Below are 19,991 nucleotides of genomic sequence, written 5' to 3'. Positions count from 1 at the left end.
TCTCCTCCGTAAGCTCCATCAGGAGATAGTGGCTATAAATACTACCAGAGTGGATGTAGTTATGCGATCTGACCTGGGACATTTCTTCCAGGAAATGGCTTCCAAATTCACTACTTTATTTTCACCCAGTCATTTGTTCATGCCATGGCAATTATAGTTTTACTTATTGTACTTTCCCTGATATGGCTTAAAATAGCATAGGCCTCCAAAATCAGCGCATCAAGGCTCTGCTACTGGAGATTTTTAACCTTGAAATTAAAACAGGGAACCACCGTGGGGAGTGTCAGGATGAACCTTTTGGGGGTCGCAGAGAACAGTGAGTGACGCGTCAGCGGCTCCTAAGACTGCGCAAAGGGTCCTGATCCACTGCACAGTGTTCATCTACCAGGGAGTCCTAGCACACTAGTGAAGTCTCAAAATGGATCTGAGGCTATGGACCCTCTTATGGTCTCCTAAGGCGAGCCCCCCCCCCCATTTCCTTATAGCTACACCAACCTGACTGATTGCTATTGGTGCTGGAGGATAGTCTGATTGACCCTTCAACCTTTTTGTTTGAGACATGGTTGCTGTTGTTATGGACTCTTTGTGGACCAGGCCTGCCTCTGCCTCCTGAGTGCTGAGATTAAAGGTGTGCACCACCATACCCTGCTATTAAAACCAAAATAAAAAAATTTACAAGATAGCCTGACAACTTATTACTTTGATCTCGGAAACCCACATGGAGACCTCATTTGATTTGTTCCCAAGTTGTCTTATTTCCAAGCACCCTCTCATGCACACTCTATATAAACAAAATAAGCACACAAAGGGAACTGTAAGGCTCCCATCTGGCTGAGAGTACTGGCTCATACGTGTCATCCCAGCATTCACCTGAGAGCTTGAGGCTGGAGGATAAGGAGCTGATGTAATTCTCAGTGACACAGGGAATTCCAGGTCTGGCTGCCTAGCACAGTCTCACAAATCAAACCAAGCCAGGGGAGGGGAGGCAGCTCAGATGGTAGAATGCGTGCCTAGTGTGCACAGAGCCCTGCTTTCACCCCAGCATTGTACAAACTGGGCACCACAGCGCACACCTGTTAATTCTAGCACTTGGAAGGTAGAGGCATCAAATGTTCAAGGACATCCAGGTTGTAACATCCTGTCTCAAAACAAAACAAAACAAACACAAACACAAATGAACATAAGACCACCAACAGGAAAAGGTTAAAATCTGAGGGGTATACTTTGACTACAGGTTTTCCCAACTAAGTACCAAAAACAATGTAATCTGAGTGGCAATATGCAGTTTGAAACCAAATATTTAATTTTCATTATATTGTTTCAACACGATTTTAAACAAATGCCAACTGGTAGACAGTGTCCAAAAACTCTGAAGAAGCAAGCTGCAGACAGGAAGGAACGCCGGTACGCCTGTCCACAATGGTGCCAGCTGGCCAGCCATATCCAGATTATCGAGTATTTACCTGATAAGAGAAAAAACTTTTAAAAACTGTAATGACATAAAATGTTAGATCATATTCAAGGCATTCATCTAAATCTTGCCTCATTTTCACAGGAGAAAGAAGCTATGAGCTGTTACTTCTTGGTGGGTAGCAAGAGTTTAAGCACAAAGTACAACTTCTAAGTATGCCTTTTTGGCCTTCAAGGACTCTCAACTCTACTCACCACATCGTCGATTTTCAGGATGCTCCGCACAGTTTCAGTTGCTAGGGTCAAAGCACTGACTGAAACCAACAGAGGCTGGACAACCATTTCCTCCAAAATGTTAGAAATTCCACCCTGCGGAGGACAGATGCCGTCAGTATTTGATACACACCTAACCCCTCAAGAACTAGGATCTGGGCTTATTATCACTTCCCCGACTATGTACTGTCTCCTCAATAAAACGCATAGTAAGGGGGACACCTATCCCTTTCCTGTGCTCACCCGGCATGCCAACAGCTGACGCTCACAACAACCAGGCTACACTTACACCTGCTTAACTAGTGCCTTCCAAAAGACCCAGGGAATGAGAGACCAGACTAAACTTCCTAGAAGTTAGTAAATAACAGTTAATGAATGCGATTTCCCATGGTATCCTCTTTATTCTGAAGCGTTATTTCCAGGTTTAGGTCACTACTTTTAACTACAAAGCCTTTTAACCATTCCACACTGACAAACTGTAAACAATGTTTCCTTCCATCAACCTTTTCTTCAATAACCATAGCATCAGCTTAGTCACCTTTCGGACATTAATGCCTGTAGTTTTTTCTCCTTGGGCATGCCGGTTCCTTAATTCTGTTACTGTAGAAATGGGATTCAGACCAGCATTTTCAGCTAGTGTAGACGGAATGACTTCCATAGCATCCGCGAAAGCACGAACACAGTAGGACTCCATACCACTCAGTGTCCGAGAGTACTCAGTCAGTCTCAGCGCCAACTCTATTTCTGGAGCACCACCTCCTGCGATAAGAGCTCTGAAATTCACAATTTTTTTTTTTAGGTTATTTTATCGAAAGGAAGTTATTTTAAACAATAACTTCCCCATCCTTAATGGCAACAGTTGGATCATGGGAGGGGAGCGAGGCAGGAACAGCAGGGATGAAGACCTCAAGCAGGCGCTTGAGAAACAGACTTCAGACAGCTTCAGTGAGACCGCTCAGTTAACCAGGGGAACAAAGGCTATTTAAACCTGGGGGGATGTGAGTAGGGGCTATGGGGCAAGTGCGCATCATCGGCCTGGTCAGGGTGCTGAGGATGCCTCACTACATAAGGAGGAATTCCAGGTGCTGCTGGACATGACCTTGTAAAGGGAAAGGAAGTTTAAACTAGCTGCCAAGCTGCATGTCCTCCTCAGAAGGACAAGGGCTAATGCCACACCCATCCTAGGATAAGACTTCTGGGCTGTGGACATGCCTCAACCCCACTCTTGCTCCAAGCCAGTTTCTACCCGCAGCCCATGGCCCCACAGCTTGGTTGGTTTTGTAAAGGCAGGAGGACCAGAACTTCTGATTCTCCTTCCTTTACCTGCTAAGTGCTAGCTAAGTGCTAGTGTGTCTCACCACATTAGTCTATGCAGTGCTGGGCAGCGGGTGACCCACCCAAGCATGGAGTCAATTCTACTACATCCCAGACCCTCAAACTCAAGTCTTTAGAGTACTGGGGCAGCAAGATGGCTCAGCAGGCAAAATGCCTGATACCAACCCAAGTTTATGGAAGGAAAAAAAGAGATTACCCCAGCTTTTTTTTTTTTACTTCCACATACATGGCATGTTGTGTGCGTATTCACACACACATACACACAGAAAATAAATGTAATAAAATAAATTATTACTCAGTGATGTTCATATTACCTCTTCTTCACTAAGCAGCGGATAACACAGAGAGCATCATGAATGGAACGCTCAGCTTCTTCAATCACCAGTTTGTTAGAACCACGGACAACTATTGTAACTGTTTTGCCTGGGCTTGTACAACCTGTAATCTTTAGGGAACAAATTTCAAATTAAGTAATGAGCTAAAAGGGGGGGGGGACCCAAAACAAACAAACAACCAAACACCAAAACAAACAACCCCCCAAAGAGTAAGAAAAATGGAGCTAGACTGCAACACTGTTACCTTGAATAGTTTTCCAGAACCATTTAAACTGACTTCCTCTGCTAACTCAGCAGAGCCCAGCATGTCAGGAGTGAACTGGTCAATATGAGCAACTGGTTTGGTTCCAATCGTCTGGGAAAAGATAAATGAGTCCATAAATCAAGATAACTTGTGCTGGAGACAAAACGCAATGGTAGAACAAGAACTTGTCTGGTCTAGTGATCAAAGTGCTGGCCCAATACCCAGCCCTGCAGAGCAAAGACCGCGCGGCGCATGGGTTTAACAGAGCACCCCATGGCAGTTCACAGCCCCATGTTAACTTCAGTTCTGGGGGACCTGAAGGCCATTTCAGGGTCCGAGAGGACCACGTAGTGCAGATACATGCAGGCAAACACTTATATGACCCACAAAACACGCCAATACATTTCTGCATACATTAATAGTTACCTTACAGATGAACTCAATGTCTTCTCTTTCAATATCCTTAACCACCATAATCTTCATCTTATTCAGAAAATGCAAAGCAAGGTCACTAAGCGCATCTCTGAAATATAAAGTGTTATGATACTAGGTTTAAAAATTATATGTATTTAGAAGCATGATTAATTCCCACAAAGTATCAGAAGCAATCTTAGCAACAGTAATCCAATGATGCTAGCAAGACAGGTATCACTGATGAAAGTTAAGCAAAAACCAAGTTTTGGGGACCATTTACTCAAGGTCAGAGCACCAAATGCCTGAGGTAATTAGAACAGTCAGTCTTTCACTTGCTCATGAAGGCTTCCATATAAAATGAGCACCCATGGTACCTTTGGGCATAGTTTATCAGTGGAATAAAGGGGAATGTGTTTATTAACACAAACAAAACAAAACAAAAACCTGAGAAATTAAATTTTAAAGAGAGAGATGAGGGCTGGAGAGATGGCTCAGAGGTTAAGAGCACTGACTGCTCTATCAGAGGACCTGAGTTCAATTCCCAGCAACCACATGGTGGCTCCCAACCATGTATATGTGATTTAATGCCGCCTTCTGGTGTGCAAGTGTACATTTAGGCAGAGCACTGTATACATAATAATAAATACTTTAAAGAGAGAGGAGCTCAAAATTGAGAGCTCTCTTTATCTATGGACTGCCCAAAGCACTCTAAATAAATACCATTTTTAGTTAATTCAGTGGGGTTTTTCAAAGTTTTGTTTTTGAGACAGAATTTCACATATCCCAGGCTAACCTGGAACTTACCAGGTACCAGCTAAAGCTAACCCTTAACTCTCCATCCTCCTGACCCCACGCCTCAAGCGCTAGGATTACAGCGACAGCACACCCCAGTGAAGCCATGCTAGAGATCTAACCCAGAGCTTCGTGCATGTAGACAGCAGCAATTCTGCTACATCCCTAGCCTCAAATAACTAGTTTTAGAATAGCTTTTTAAAAATGTCATGTTTTTTCTTTAAAAAAAATTGTTTTGCTTGTATGCATTTACATACATCATGTGTATACCTGGAGTTATATGTTTGTGAGCCACCAAACCCAGGTCCCAGAGCAACAATGCCACTTTCCTTCCTTCCTACCTACCTACCTATTTTAAAAAGGCCTCACTCTATCCCAGACTGGCCTGACTCACAGCATTCCTTCAGACTCAGCCTTCTGAGTACTGGGGTTATAAGTTGAACAACCATGCTTACCCTTAATTTTCTTAAAACCTATATTAAAAAACTATTGCCCCATGTTTAAATGAAGAGTAAATAATCGCTACATGTGGCGGCAAATGCCTATAATCCCAACACTCAGGGAAGCAGAGGCAGGCGGATCGAGGCTAGCCTGGTCTACAAAGTGAGTCCAGGTCATCCAGGGATATGCAGAAAACCCCTGTCCCAAAAAACAAAAACAAAACAAAGAAACACGCAAAGAGAGAGAGAGAGAACAACAGCCCTGTTTTTATGAAAGTCCAGTTCCAGAGCACCCAACAGCTTCTTCTGACTTCTAAGGACTCTGGTACACATGTGGTATACATCCCTAAGCACACATATATACATAAATATTGTTTTTTTTAAAAACTACTAATGGGAACCCCAAGTCAATTATAAATTCAGGAATAAGAAAATAAACAGTCCCAGACCTGAGGATAGACTTCTGTATGAGAAGGACATTACATCCCGTCTTCTTAATCTGCTTCACCAGATTTAAAATGTAGGCTCTCTCCTCTCGAAGCACTCGGTCCATCTGTGCATAGTCAGACACTATGATCTGATTATCCATCTGATTGGAACAACAATACAGCAGTTATTTACAGCAAGAGATTGTAATGCACAAAGACAAGCCCATATCAATGAGCTATAAAGATATGCACAGAAAAAGGTCTAAGATGATATATATAAACAGCTGGTTCTATTTATCTAAGTATATATGTAAGCACGTTAAGTACATGCATGCATGTTTGTATGTACGTACGTACGGGGCTTCTCAGTTTAGTTAAAGCTGTCCTGGAACTCACTTTGTAGACCAGGCTGGCCTTAAACTCAAGAGATCTGCCTACTTCTACCTGTCAGGTGATGATTAAAGGTGTGCACTGCTACTGCCTGCCTAAAGCTGGTTCTTTGTAATTGTACCTATTACTGGGTTTTTGTGTTTGAAAGGTAAGGCCTCAGTATGAGTCCAGACTGGCCTTGAGTTCACCCTCATGCCACCTTTGAGTGCTAGGTTACAGGTATGCACAGTTACACAGGCTCTACCACTGTCTGAAATTTTTCAAGTACATTTTTGATAATGGAAAAATGCAAAATTGGTTATGGTTTTTCCAAAAGAAGTTTTTTAACATACTAGATCTTATAGAAATTTTTACTCTGTGGTTTGTCAGTATCATATATATTATAAAAAAATAATTCAGGCGGCAAGGCTAACACAGAGAGACCCTGTCAAAAAACAAACAAACAAACAAACAAAAAAATTTCAACTGTATCCTTTTATTCTGTGGCCTGGGACAGAACTGGGCACAGCGGTGAATACCTCTAATATTAGCAGGCAGAAAGCAGAGGCATGTGGGTCTCTATGGGTTCCAAAGAGTGAGGGAGAGGAGACAGACAGTCTCAAAACAACTGACCAACAAAAAAAACAAAATGACAAATGATGTCAAGAAATTAATCATTAACTCTTGTATGGCTCCATCTTTTTTCTTTTGAGAAACAAAATACTGACCAACACAGCTATATGTTGGCAGAATATAGTAAAAACCAAGCTGAGGTGCGAGCCACTCCTTTTAGAAAATTACACAAGCTGGGCGTGGTGGCACACACCTTTAATCCTCGCACTCGGGAGGCAGAGGCAGGCGGATCTCTGTGAGTTCAAGGCCAGCCTGGTCTACAAAGTGAGTCCAGGACAGCCAAGGCTATAGAGAAACACTGTCTAAAAAAGCAAAACGAAACAAAACAAAAAACCAAAAAAACCCAAAAGACAAAACAAAACAAAAAACCAAAACCAAATCAAAGCAAACAAGAAAAACAAAAAAGAAAATTATACAAATACAGTAATATGTTAAGAACAATGTAATTTTTATAGTTCAGCTATCAAGTTACTGTAAGGCTCACTTGTACAAATAACAAATTTTCTGTGGGCTCCAGTAGGTGACATCTCTGCTTTCAGAGAGCTAGACACAATCTGCAGATTCAAGGAATGAATGCTTTTGATTTCATGCACTCTGCTATAGTCACTGTCTTCGCTGTGATATACATATAGCTGCAACATTCTCTATTTTTGTCTCCTTTTATTAATCCTTTTGAGATCTACATTTTAAAGACATCACCAGTACCAGCAGTTTAATTTTTTAACCTAAAGAACATATCAGAAAGTTAATAAATAGGAAACCACCTTGGATTTTACTTACATCTGTTTTAGGAGCAGACAAGCAAAACTGAATCAGGCCAATCTTAGCCTTTTCAACTCTTGTTATGCCAGAGTTTGCCACTTTCTGGGTGAGAACAAGCCCTTCCACCAGCTCGCAGTCGTCTATTGTCCCACTAGGAAGAACAATCACAACAATGAAAAGTGCTCTGGTCTCATCATCCTCAGGACCACCCAGCCCCATGGACGCACTTCCATCCTAACGTAAGGAAACATAAGCAAACCCTCCAGATTGCCATCCAAGAAAGCTCAAGGCAACAGCGTTTCCTAACGTTCACTTTCAGAGAGTTACCTTTCACTTAGTTACACCCACTGGCCCAGGAAGGTGATCATCCTAAGGGTGTACTTGCTTTTAAGGGATTTGTAGAGAGGACCTCACTCTAGCTCAGAGTGATGCAGAACTCACGATATAGTCCAGGCCTTGACCTCATCGACAGCCTCCCAAGTGCTGGGATTGAATGCATAAACCACCACACCCAGCCCTTTCTTCAAAGTTATCTGGTTTGAGTAAAACTGAAAATGAAATTAGAGACGCTTACCCAAGCTTCTTAACTATTTTAATATCTCTAAGGTCTACACTGGTAGCTGTGGCTGGGTCAATCACTTTCATCACCGCATTAACACTCATCGGAGAGAGAAGACTTGAATACTGAGAGACAACCTAGATTTAAAACAGAAAGTTACTTCCACAGAAGCAGTGATATAAAAATAAACACAATTCTGGATTTACAAGAACTCGTTACCACCTATTTGAATATGGTAGAGAACACCCAGAGGAGACACTACAGTTAAAGCTGCTTTCCGTACCCACTTTGCCAGTTAATTAAAACATGTATACTTAAAAAAATATATATTAAATTTGGCACTATTTAGATTGCCAGCAGTTTTATAGAAAACAAAGGCATCTACTTTTATGTGGAGAGTTCCTACCTAAACTGAACGTGTAATCAAACTCAGATCAGATCATTTATGTACCTAAAGGCAAAGGGCTAACAAAAGAGCAAATGGTTAGTATTCATCAAATTTCCTCATGTCTTTGGTAGACTGACACCGAAAAATCAGGTCATGTGCCTCATCATACAATTTGACTAGTGTTGGAAAACTAAAAATTACAGTTTCCAACACTATCTAGGTATTTTTGTTTTTGAGACAGGGCCTCATCGTGTAGCCCTGGCTGTCCTGGAACTTGCTGGCCTCAGAAATCTACTCGCCTCTACTGAGATTAAAGGTGTACAGCGCTAACACACCCTACCCTCTATCACTTAGATCTGTAATTAGAGGAGATAAATGCAAGGGAAAGGAAGTGTACTGGGTGAAATCATGGTAACATGAAACTTGTTTACAAAATTTATGTGTATGGATATTTTGCCTGCATGTATGTCAGTGCATCATGTGTGTGCCTGTGCCTAGGGAGGTCTGAGGAGAGCATTAGGTCTCTTGGAACTGAAGTTACAGATGGTTGTGAGTTGCCATGTAGATGCTGGGAGTTGAACCCAGGTCTTACGAAAAAGCAGCGAATATTCTCCACTGTTAAATTTCTTCAGCCCCAACTTTCTTGGAAATAAGAAAAGCAGCACATACACTGAGAGCTGGGCAGCGAATGGGCCATCCACACTGCGTTCTAATACCACTTCCACCTCTTCCTACCGTGCCACAGCTAAGTCTTTTAACTTTCTACTTTTATTTTCCCACCTGTAAAATGGGAATGACTATATAAAATCTGGAAGAGAGCAAATGTGGGAAACATAAGACAATACTTACAGAATATTAAATAAAAGCTAACTCTATTTTATGGCAGCCTTGAGTTCTGGGGATGAGGTTTTCAATAGTTATCTTACAAGCCTAGGACTTAGCTTTACCAAAAAGTGTTAAAATGCAGTAAATGAAAAACTAAAAACTGGGACGCTGCACCTATAAGAAACTCCTAATTCTTTGTTTTGTTTTTTTGAGACAGGTTTTCTCTGTGTAGATGTCCTGGAACTCACTCTGTAGACCAGGCTGGCCTCAAACTCAGAGAGCTGCCTGCCTCTGCTTCTGTCTCCCAAGTGCTGGGATCGAAAGTTGCCAACACCTGTCTGGACACCACCAAGCCTGGCAAAACACTCCCAAGTCTTCTGTTAGCCTCATAGATCCTTGTGCTTCAATCTTACAGAAATCACCACCACACGGCACAGCAGCCAACAAGCTCAGCATGCCACACAGCTGTAAGTGTAATTTACTTGTCCTGGAGTGGTACTCTCACCTTCGAATTTAATGAAGTGGTTGCGCTATTTAACAGAGTTTCTCTGTCGCTCAGTTTCACAGGACGAGACATGTCAGTAAGGATTTCAAGACCCTTTTCCAAAGCTTTTTGGAACGACTCCGAAATGATGGTTGGATGTATACCTGTCATTTATGAACAAGTTGGTTAAGACAAACTACTTGTCATATTTTACAATGTCAAAATAATCTAATACTTTCCTTCCTTCCTTTTTCTATTGTGGTCCAGAGGTTAACCGAAAGGCTTCCATGGTAGGCAAACAAAACTACTAAGCTATACTCCAAGCTTGTAATTCAGTTGTAAATAGAAACACTTAAATAACTGTCTATGGTTAACGATCAACTTCTACTCAATCTGAAGAAGATGAAGTACATTTCAAGCCAATTTTATGCTTTCTAAAACACCTCACATACACTGACTTTAAAACAGGGCAACTAGAGAGTTGCTACAGTGCTAAACACTACTGGAGAGATGGCTCAGCAGTTAAGAGCACTATCTGCTCTTCTAGAGGTCATGAGTTCAATTTCCACCAACCACATGGTGACTCACAACCATCTATAATGAGATCTGATGCCCTCTTCAGCCCTGCAGGTGTACATGCAGGCAGAATACTGTATACATAGTAATAAAATAAATCTAAACAAAACAAGCCACTACTTATCAAATCAAGAGCTCTTATTTTATCATCTAAAACATCTTCCCAAGCCCAAGATTAGTACTATTACCATCACTTATTTTTGAAAAGTAGAATTTCACTTATTTCTACAAAGAGAAACCTTACAAAAAGCAAAACTAAAATATTAATTCTTGGTTAAAATTTAGTTGCTTCAAATTAAATCTCACATTACTTAATAACTTGGCTTAAAAAATTTTTTTTTTCTGTGTAGGCTTGGCTGTCCTAGACTCACTTCGTAGACCAGGCTGGCCTCACACTCACATCAATCTGCCTGCCTCTGGCTCCAGAGCGCTGGGACTAAAGATGTGCGCCACCATGCCCAGCAATAACTTGGCTTTTTATAAGTTTGCCTTAAAAAACAAAAACAAGCTGGGCATGGTGGCGCAGGCCTTTAATCCCAGCACTCAGGGAGGGAAAAGTAGGTGGATCGTTGTGAGTTTGAGGCCAGCTTGGTCTACAGAGCAAGTCCAGGACAGCCAAGGCTACACAGAGAAACCCTGTCTCAAAAAAACAAAACAAACAAAGCGAAAACAAAACCTGCCACTCTTCAGGAATAACAAGCAGCACATTACCTTTCTGCAGAAGCTTGGTACAGGAGTCTAAGAGAGAGCCAGCAATGATGACAACAGATGTGGTCCCATCCCCTGCTTCTATGTCTTGAGCTTTAGACAGCTCCACCAGCTATGAGAACGGAACATGACAAGATGCTAAGAAATGACACCAATGTCACCAACACAGAATAAGAAAACACAATACTTTCTTGACATCTTGACATTTTTAGTTTACTTTGTGTTTCATTTAAAGATGAAAATTAATGTATTTGTGGCACACAAAAATATTCTTATAATGATTTTTAGTTGAGATTGTATATTGTAAAGAGAAGTTCTCAGAAAATTCTCTCAAAGTCCTATCAAAAAGAACACTCAGGGCTGGGATGAGGCTCAGCTGGAACACTGCTTGCCTAGCACACAGGGAGCCCTGCCTGGGTCTGAGCCCCAAACAGCATAAAGAGCGTGTGCTGACGCACACTTAACCCCAGTTTCCAGAAGGTGAAGACAGGAGGGTCAGAAGTTCTAGGAACTCTGCTACACAGCCAGCTCTAGGCTAGACTAGGCCAAAAACATGCCTAAGGTCTTATAGGTGCCTTATAGGTGGATAGAGAACCTATGAGTTCCCTCATGAACACCTTTGTTAGGTTTTTCTGAAGTGACCACACAGAAGCATAATCTCATTTATTTACACATCACCTTAAGTAGTGAAAGGTTCTATGCTGTCTGATAGGCTCAAATGACCCTCTGGCCTTACAGCCAGAGTACTTAAGATCACAGGAAGTCCTTGCTGTGCCCAACAGTACATCTTGGCAGACTGGACTCGCTTTGAAGACCAGGCTGGCCTCAAACTCACAGCAATCCACCTGCCTCTGCCTGCTGAGTGCTGGGATTAAAGGCATGCGGCACCACAATGGGCTCCTATACCAGATGTTACAAATACAATTTCTCACTTGCCATAAGACTAATTGTGACTCTTAGATTATTATTTTTAATAAACACCAGTGAAAATCTAACAGGATTTGATATATGATTGAAATCATTTTGTTTTCTAAGAACTGTGCTTGTAGCTCAGTAGTACAGTGCTTGCTGAGCATCAACATTACGGGTTCAATCCACAGCACAGCACAAAATAAGCAAATAAAATTAGTTCTCTTATAGAACACCTTACACTCAAAAAATGTACATTTTAGCTAATGATAAAAAATTCTAGTGGCTGGACAGTGGTGGCGCACACCTTTAATCCCAGCACTTGGGAGGCAGAGGTAGGTGGATCGCTGTGAGTTTTAGGCCAGCCTGGTCTACAAAGTGAGTCTAAGATAGCCAGGGTTACACAGAGAAACCCTGTCTTGATAAACCAAAATAAAAAAATAAATAAAAATAAGATTTAAATTTAAAAAAACCTTACCTGGCGAGGAAAGCAGAGGCAGGTGGATCTGAGTCTGAGGCCAGCTTGGTCTATAAGGTAAGTCCACGGTAGCCAAGGCTACACAGAGAACTCTGTCTCAAAAAAAAACAAAACAAAAAAGCCTCTATGGCTGAGGGTGGGGTAGTGGATGGTGCTAGCCTATAATCCCAGCTCTGTATGAGTTTGAGGCAAGCCTGGTTTACAGAGTGAGTTCCAGGACAGCCAAGGCTACACAGAGAAACTTTAAGGAACAATGGACCATACAGCACATGCCTATGGCTATAATCCCAGCACTCAGGAGGACGCAGCTGGATTGCTGGCAAGTTCACAGCTAGCCTGGGCTGTACAGTGTATACCAGGTCCCTAAAGCTACAGAACAAGGTCCTGTCTCAAAACCAAACCACCTATTTACACTTACCATTCTGGCTGCGGGATGCAACACTTGCATCTGTTTCAGAATAGTGGCACCATCATTTGTAATGGTCACATCGCCTTTTCCATCTTGAATCTGAAAAATGTGTTTTTTAAAATTTTAATGCAGTGCTATTAGTCTACTCCATTTACTATTCCACACTACAACTTATATATGCATATTGCTTGATTTTAATTCTTCCCTTTCATTACTGTAACAATGTAAGAATATTCAGAACTCAACTTTACAAAAGAAATAACTGTCTCTGTCCCAGTTACTTTATTATTACATTTAGGGCCTGTGTGTTTGTGCATCTGAGCACAGTGCTCAGAGACCAGGGGTGTCAGACCCCCTGGATCTAGTGATGGAAGCAGACTGGGTCCTCTGTAAGAGATTAAACCTTAACCACTGAACCCTCTCTCCAGCCCCTGCTCGGGGTACTTAAGTTATTTAGAGAACGAGATCACTCAGTCAGGACCTGCTGCTCAGCCATGAGCAGCACATCAGCTCAGACCCCCAATTCCTGGGCCATACTGGTCTGTCTCATTTTTGGTTGCTAACTAGCTCTCAATATGAGAACACATCAACCCAAAGTTGACTATATGTTTTATGCTGCCACTTAATTAAGAAAAAAAAAAGTTTGAACTCAGGAGGCACAGGCAGGCAGATCACTGAGTTCCAGGCCAGCCTGGTCCACAAAGTGAGTCCAGGGCTGCCAGGGCTACAGAAAAAAACCTGTCTCTAAAATAACAAGAAAGTTTGAAAAGCTGAACTGGGCCCAGCAGCTCACACCTGGGGTGCTAATCCTAGCACCCCAGAGGCTGGGACAAAAGGAGCGAGTGCAGGCTTCAAAATGAGTAAATGGACAACCACACACATTGGCACAAGCCTGTGGTCTCAGCACCTGAAGCAGAGGCAGGAAGGCGAAGGGACAGTCTCAGCTAACTCGACTGACTCAAATAACACACACAACCCAAAAGGCAGTTAAAATAAATAGTTAAATACCATCTGAAGTAATCTTTCATTTTGATGAATTTTAAGACTTGTGGAGGGATTCAGGAGAGGAAAGGGTAGTATACACAAAGACCCCCCAATTTAGGCCCTGCCCCTCCTAGGCAAGTTCTACCACGGAACTCCATGCCAGCCCTCAAACAGCACAACCACTCATTAGACCTTAGAATATGAACAGGAGCTCTCAACAAGTAATTAACTTAAAAAAAAATTTACCATTTTGTCCATTCCCTTAGGTCCAAGGCTTGTTCTAATGGCATCAGCAACCGCTGTCAAAATAGAAGGAAAAAAAAAAGGACACATATTAAACCAAGACTTTAAGTATAACCCTAATTGATACTGTAATAGCGCTGTGCCTATACAGAGCGCATTTTGAAGATTCCTGTGAGAATCAAACTCATACAATCTAATCTCAAGTTCTTAGAATTTTATTTCCTCTATTTCATAAAGCAAGCAGCAATGAGACAGCTAAACATCCTAACAGTGCACAGCTCACTCATTTGCCTTTTCTCTCCCCACAGAACATGCTCTCCACAAACACTTATGCAGGACCCATAGTCTAATCATTTTTCTGCATTCCATAACTAGTTTGCTTTAGCCCATATCAGGTTAAAAGATTTTTATAGGAAACATCTCTTATAGCCTTAATGTATTTCATGACTTTAGTCTAGCAGTTACTCTCAAAGTTTCAGGTGATTTTAGTGGACCTACTTCAAGATATTCACTACGCAACAAGATACAGCATCTTAGGCTCTGCATTTTTTCGTTAAATGACTCACACTGTATTTTGTGTCTGTGCAATCTTCCTATCTGGGGAGAAGAGGATGGATAACTGGGTAACCCAAGATGAGTTAGTTCCCAGATCTCAACTCAAGCTGTATGTGGCAGAAATCGTTCTCAGTTCCTGGGGTTTTGTCTTGACTTGGAAAAACTAGTTTGTCCTTTGCAATCTGGGTGACTGCTCCTTCCTATGTGCACAGCTCCCTAAGTCCTACTTTAACTTTTTTGTTTTGTTTTGTTTTTTGAGACAGGGTTTCTCTGTGTAGCCCTGGCTGTCCTGGACTCACTTTGTAGACCAGGCTGGCCTCGAACTCAGAGACCACCTGCCTCTGCCTCCCGAGTGCTGGGATTAAAGGCCTGCGCCGCCGCCACCACCGCCTGGTTCTGTTTTAGGGCACACTGCCTTTGAAATGTGACTGCTGAACTGTTTGTCAACCTGACACAAGCTAAAGTCATCTCAGAGGTGGGAAGGGCAATTAAAGAAACGCCAATTAAGACTGGGCAAGCTGAAGGGCACACTCTTAGCAACTGATGGGCGAGGGTCCGGGCCATCCTGGGTGATGATGCCACCTGGGCCAGCGGACCTGGGTTCTAGAGAAAGTCGACTAAGCAAGCCAGTGAGTCGCACTCGTCCATGGCCTCTGGACCAGCACCCGCCTTCAGGTTCCTGCTGTGTTTGAGCTCCCGCCCTGACTTCCTTCATACACTTTTACAATGACTCCTGTCAGCAGCCATGCCAACAACGGTTTCCCCGATGCCAAGTAAGGCTGTAATGAAAATAACGCCAAATGGTTTCCAGGATCTCGGGCCCTTAAAAGACAAGCCTTCCCAAATTCACGTCTCACATCATGCATTTCTTCCTCCTCCAACCCAAATAAAGAACTATATTCCAGACACACCCAGGCAAGGATCTCTAAGGCTTTGTTCTTAATATATATATATATATATAAAATATATAATATATATATCCATACACACACACATATATATATTTTTTTTTTCTTCTTTCTTGGCTCGGTTTCTCTAAGTCCTCCCCGAATTTACAGTAAGGGAACTCTGGTTCAGAGGTAAAAACAAAAAACAAAAACCCACGACGGGGCGTGTCCACGGGCCTCCGCGCCCGCGTCGCAGCACGCCGAGGAAGCGGCGCTCCCGGGGACGGAACACCGACAGTGAAGGCCGAGACCCACGGGGCCGATACCTTTGGCCGCGGAGATGTTGCTGAAGCGGATCTGGGCCGGCTTGTCGCGGTCCTGGTAGGCGCCTTTCCCGCGGCCGCCCGGCCCCGCGGCGGGCGCCCCGCTCCGGGGAGCTACGTTCTCCGGCATGGCGTCCTTGGCGATGTCGGCGCGCGTTCCGGGGGCACCGATGGACTCGGATTCCGGCCTGCCGCGGCGTAACGGTCTCCCGCCGCCTCCTCCTCCGCGAACCTTCCAGAAGGCGACGCCGGCCGAGAAGGCGGAAGCCGGGCAGGGGGCCTGCGGGAGACGCGGCGCGCGCGTGACGTCAGAGGCTGTCCGCCGCGCGCCGGGTGCGGGGCTCGCGCGCGCGGAGATCAGGCCCGCCCTGTGTCAGCCTGGCCATGTGTCTGGGCGCTGCGGTGGAGCGGGAGGTTGTATAGGTGTGGTTCGGGAATTGCCGTCCACCCTCCGTGGATCGGAGTCGTTAGCTCATGCTGGTCATGTCGAAGAAGCCGAGATGGGGCTTTGTTCCGGAGTGGGTGTGGCGCAGCCGACCTTTTCTCGACTTCTAGATCTAAATTCTGCTCCTGATTCATTCGCTTTGTAAAGGTGTCGGAGGAGAGATTTGCCATGGGTGGATTCACCCCTTTGCGTTCATTTTGGCTGCCTAGGGGATTTAAACACACTAGTTAAATGGCACAGATTCTTAATAGTTGTAACGGCGACTGCCTGCCGGATCTGGTCGGCCTTCTAGTTCAGACCACCTCTTCCGTAAACATAGGCACTGATTTTTAGGTAACGTGAACATCCTAATAGCAGATTAGAAGGTATCGGCCGAACAAAGTGTGAAGTCCCTACATCCTTTAATTTATCCAATCCTCATCATGATCCCAGGAAATAATTGCCATAGTCTTTACTTGGTAGACGATGAAGCTGAAGTCCAAGGTCAACCAATAAGGTGATAGAAGCCACTCCAGAGCCAGCTCCACTGTGCTGTCCAGTTAAGGTGTGGAGGCCCAGGGCCCACCCTCCCAAATGCTATAGCCTGTGTTAGGGCTTGGGCCAGCTTTTCCACTCTCACACCCTTGGGGCTGGCTTCATCCATGACTTCACCATCAGGGCCAGCCTCCGGTGCTGCTCAGGAGAGGTGCAGGGCCTGCTCTCTGGAGTGCTGCAACTGGCAAGGGACAGCACCAGTTCTCTTGACTGACACAGGTGATGGTGGGGGGGCATCACCCCCACACCCATGCCATCTCACAACAGAGGAGTGGCGGGCCCAGTTCTTTCCCACTCTTGCTCTTGCCCTCAGGGCTGGCTCACCTGCACACCCCCCCCCCCGCACCCCCCAACCCCACCACCAGGGTTGGCTCTGCTCTGCTGTCCAGGGGAGTTTCAGGGCCTGCTGCCGCTGGTGAGGGCCAGGGATGGCTCTCCTGAGCTTTCCCGGCTGCTAGAGGTGAGGGAGGTGGTGCATCACCTCTGTGTCGATGACACTCCATGGCAGGAGTGGCCAGGTCAGCTCTCACAACCCAGGTCAGCACACCCACAACCTCCATCATCAGGGGCAGCTCCACTGTGCTGCCTGGCAAGGCGCCAGGCCTCCTCTCTCAAGTGTTACCAGCAGTGAGAGATGGCACCAACTCTCCAGAGCACTGTATCCAGTGAGGGGCGGGGCCTGTTCTGCACAGCCCCTGGACATCCTGGTGGATACTGCATTCAGGAATACCCCCCATGTTTTCTACTGGTAAAAGTAGCTACACCAACCCCACCACTGTGAAGCCACATACTCAGGCATGGCCCTTAGTGGCAGCTCAGGTGGGGACCTCCTATGGCTCCTCCGGGTGGCAGGACTGACCATGTAGCAAGTCTCCCTCTCAAAAACAGACAACCATGTGGGTCTGGAGAGACGGCTCAGAGGTTAAGGGCACTGACTACCTCCTGAGTTCAATTCCCAGCAAGCACATGGTGGCTCACAACCATCTAGAATGTGATCTGATGCCCTCTTCTGGTATGCAGTTGTATGTGCAGCCAAGAGCACTGTATACATAATAATAAACAAATCTTTAAAAGTGGGCTGGAGAGATGGCTCAGAGGTTAAGAGCACTGTCTGTTCTTCCAAAGGCCCTGAGTTCAATTCCCAGCAACCACCTGGTGGCTCACAACCATCTACAATGAGATCTGGTTCCCTCTTCTGGTGGGCAGGCACACACGCAAGTAGAATGTGTATAAATAATAAATAATTATTTAAAAAAAAGCCGGGCGTGGTGGCGCACGCCTTTAATCCCAGCACTCGGGAGGCAGAGGCAGGTGGATCGCTGTGAGTTCGAGGCCAGCCTGGACTACAAAGCGAGTCTAGGACAGCCAAGGCTACACAGAGAAACCCTGACTCAAAAAACCAAAAAAAAAAAAAAAAAAAAAAAAAAAAGCAAAAACCCAGATAACCAAAACTATAAACCAAACAAAGGGCTTAGCCTGTGCAAAAGTTCAGTCCCAAGCAATCAAAAGGAAGAAAGAAAAATAATTTTGATTTTAATTTTGATTTTAAGACATACTATAGTACAACAATAAAAAAGATTAATTGATTGATTTATGAATGTTCATATGTGTCTGTGTGCAGAGGCCAGAAGAGGGTTTCCAGTGTCCTCTTTCATTGTCTGCCCCTTCTTTTTGAGGCAGTCTCTTCCTTGACCCAGACTTTGCATTCCCCCCCTGCACCGCTCACCACCCCGAGGCTGGAAGCCAGCTAGCTCCAACTATTTTCCTGGCTTTCCCCTAATCAGAGCTGGGTTACAGGCATGGGCAGGTGCCTGGCTTGTTATGTGGATGTCGGGATGTGAACTCTTGTTCTCATGATGGTGTACAAGTGCTATTAACTGCAGAACTATCATCTCTCCAGCTCCCAAAGTAATATTTGTTTGTTTTTTTAAAAAGATGTGTTTATTTATTGCTATGTATACCATGTTGTGCCTGCATGTACACCTGCTGGCCAGAGGAGGGCACCAGATCTCATTATAGATGGTTGTGAGCCACCATGTGGTTGCTGGGAATTGAACTCAGGACCTCTGGAAGAGCAGACAGTGCTCTTAACCTCTGAGCCATATCTCCAACCCCCAAAGTAATGTTTTATTAAAGCAGTATTATTTGTACATTGGACATTCTTCTGAAAGGAAAAAATAAAAATCATTCTCAGTTCCTAAGAAATATACACAATAATCATGTTGGTAGAATCTATCAGGTTTTCTATATATGTTAATAGATTCAAGTGCAGACCCTTGGATATATGTTAATATAGATGAGCAGTATTTATATATTTAATATATGAAGATCTCCTGGGCCTGCAGATGCTGTACCATACAATGCTGTATCATAATTGCTGCATCCTAAACCTCCAAGCTAGTGTAACTTCCTCCCATTCAGATTGCCCACATTATACTTGCTTTCTACTCACATCCTGGGTCCGGTTCATTCCTTCTGGTGCTTCCTGGTCCTCTCCATGTGCATCCCTCCTGTCCTTCCTGCTCATCTCCTCCCCTCACTGGACCAGGATGGTTCCTTCCCACCCCCCATTCTCTGTTATTGCTCAGCATTGCCTACTTGGCTTTTATTATCAATACAGAGAACAAATGGTGACATGTTTACATAAACTTGAGACAGGAGATACTCAGAATAAACATCACAATGCAATGTCCAGATTGAAACCGGATCATGGGGTAGAGGAATCCGCATGTGAATGAGGAAGGGTAAACCGTACACAGTCCACAAGGACATTATGCCAACATGGTTTCTCCGTGTTGCCCTGGCTGTCCTGGAACTTGCTCTGTAGACCAGGCTGGCTTCGACGTCAGAGATCCCCCTGCCTCTGCCTCCCCAGTGCTGAGATTAAAAGCTAGCATGCTATTTCCTTTGATGTTAAATTACAATTAGCTTATATTGATTTTTAAAATCGGGATCTAATACATATTGCGAAATCCTGTCTCTTAAAGTATACAACTCATCGGGCTCTAGTGAACGACAAAGCTGTGCAATGGTGACTAGCGTCTGCTCTTGGGTGTTTTAATCACCTGAAAATATACCCTGTACCATTAAGTCACTTCCTAGTCCCCCTCCTTCAGTCCCTGGCAACTGGCTTTTTGTATAGATTTGCTTAATTTAGACATTGTGTGTAAATTAGATCATCCAACTGTCTTCTGTGTCTGGTGTCATTCATTTAGCGTGTTTTTTGGAAGGTTTATTTTTTAATTATAT

At 44.0% G+C, this 19,991-nt stretch overlaps 1 protein-coding gene across 1 annotated transcript; it reads right to left on the bottom strand.

The window, feature by feature from the left end:
* Positions 1–1,280: 1,280 nt before the first annotated feature.
* On the bottom strand, positions 1,281–16,043 carry CCT4 (chaperonin containing TCP1 subunit 4). The gene is made up of 14 exons (XM_084798389.1): positions 15,767–16,043; positions 14,002–14,054; positions 12,781–12,870; positions 10,979–11,087; positions 9,713–9,855; positions 8,010–8,131; positions 7,454–7,586; positions 5,693–5,832; positions 4,024–4,120; positions 3,598–3,708; positions 3,333–3,463; positions 2,222–2,456; positions 1,666–1,779; positions 1,281–1,463 (listed from the first exon to the last, which is right to left on the bottom strand). The coding sequence occupies exons 1-14, from the start codon at positions 15,891–15,893 to the stop codon at positions 1,449–1,451; spliced, it is 1,620 nt and encodes a 539-aa protein (XP_084654515.1). The 5' UTR covers positions 15,894–16,043; the 3' UTR covers positions 1,281–1,448.
* Positions 16,044–19,991: the final 3,948 nt, after the last annotated feature.

The sequence above is a fragment of the Acomys minous genome (genome assembly GCF_964271855.1).
Source record: "Acomys minous genome assembly, chromosome: 10".
NCBI lineage: Eukaryota > Metazoa > Chordata > Mammalia > Rodentia > Muridae > Acomys > Acomys minous.
The sequence above is the reverse complement of the archived record's forward strand: the minus strand, read 5'-3'. Positions and strand labels throughout refer to the sequence as shown.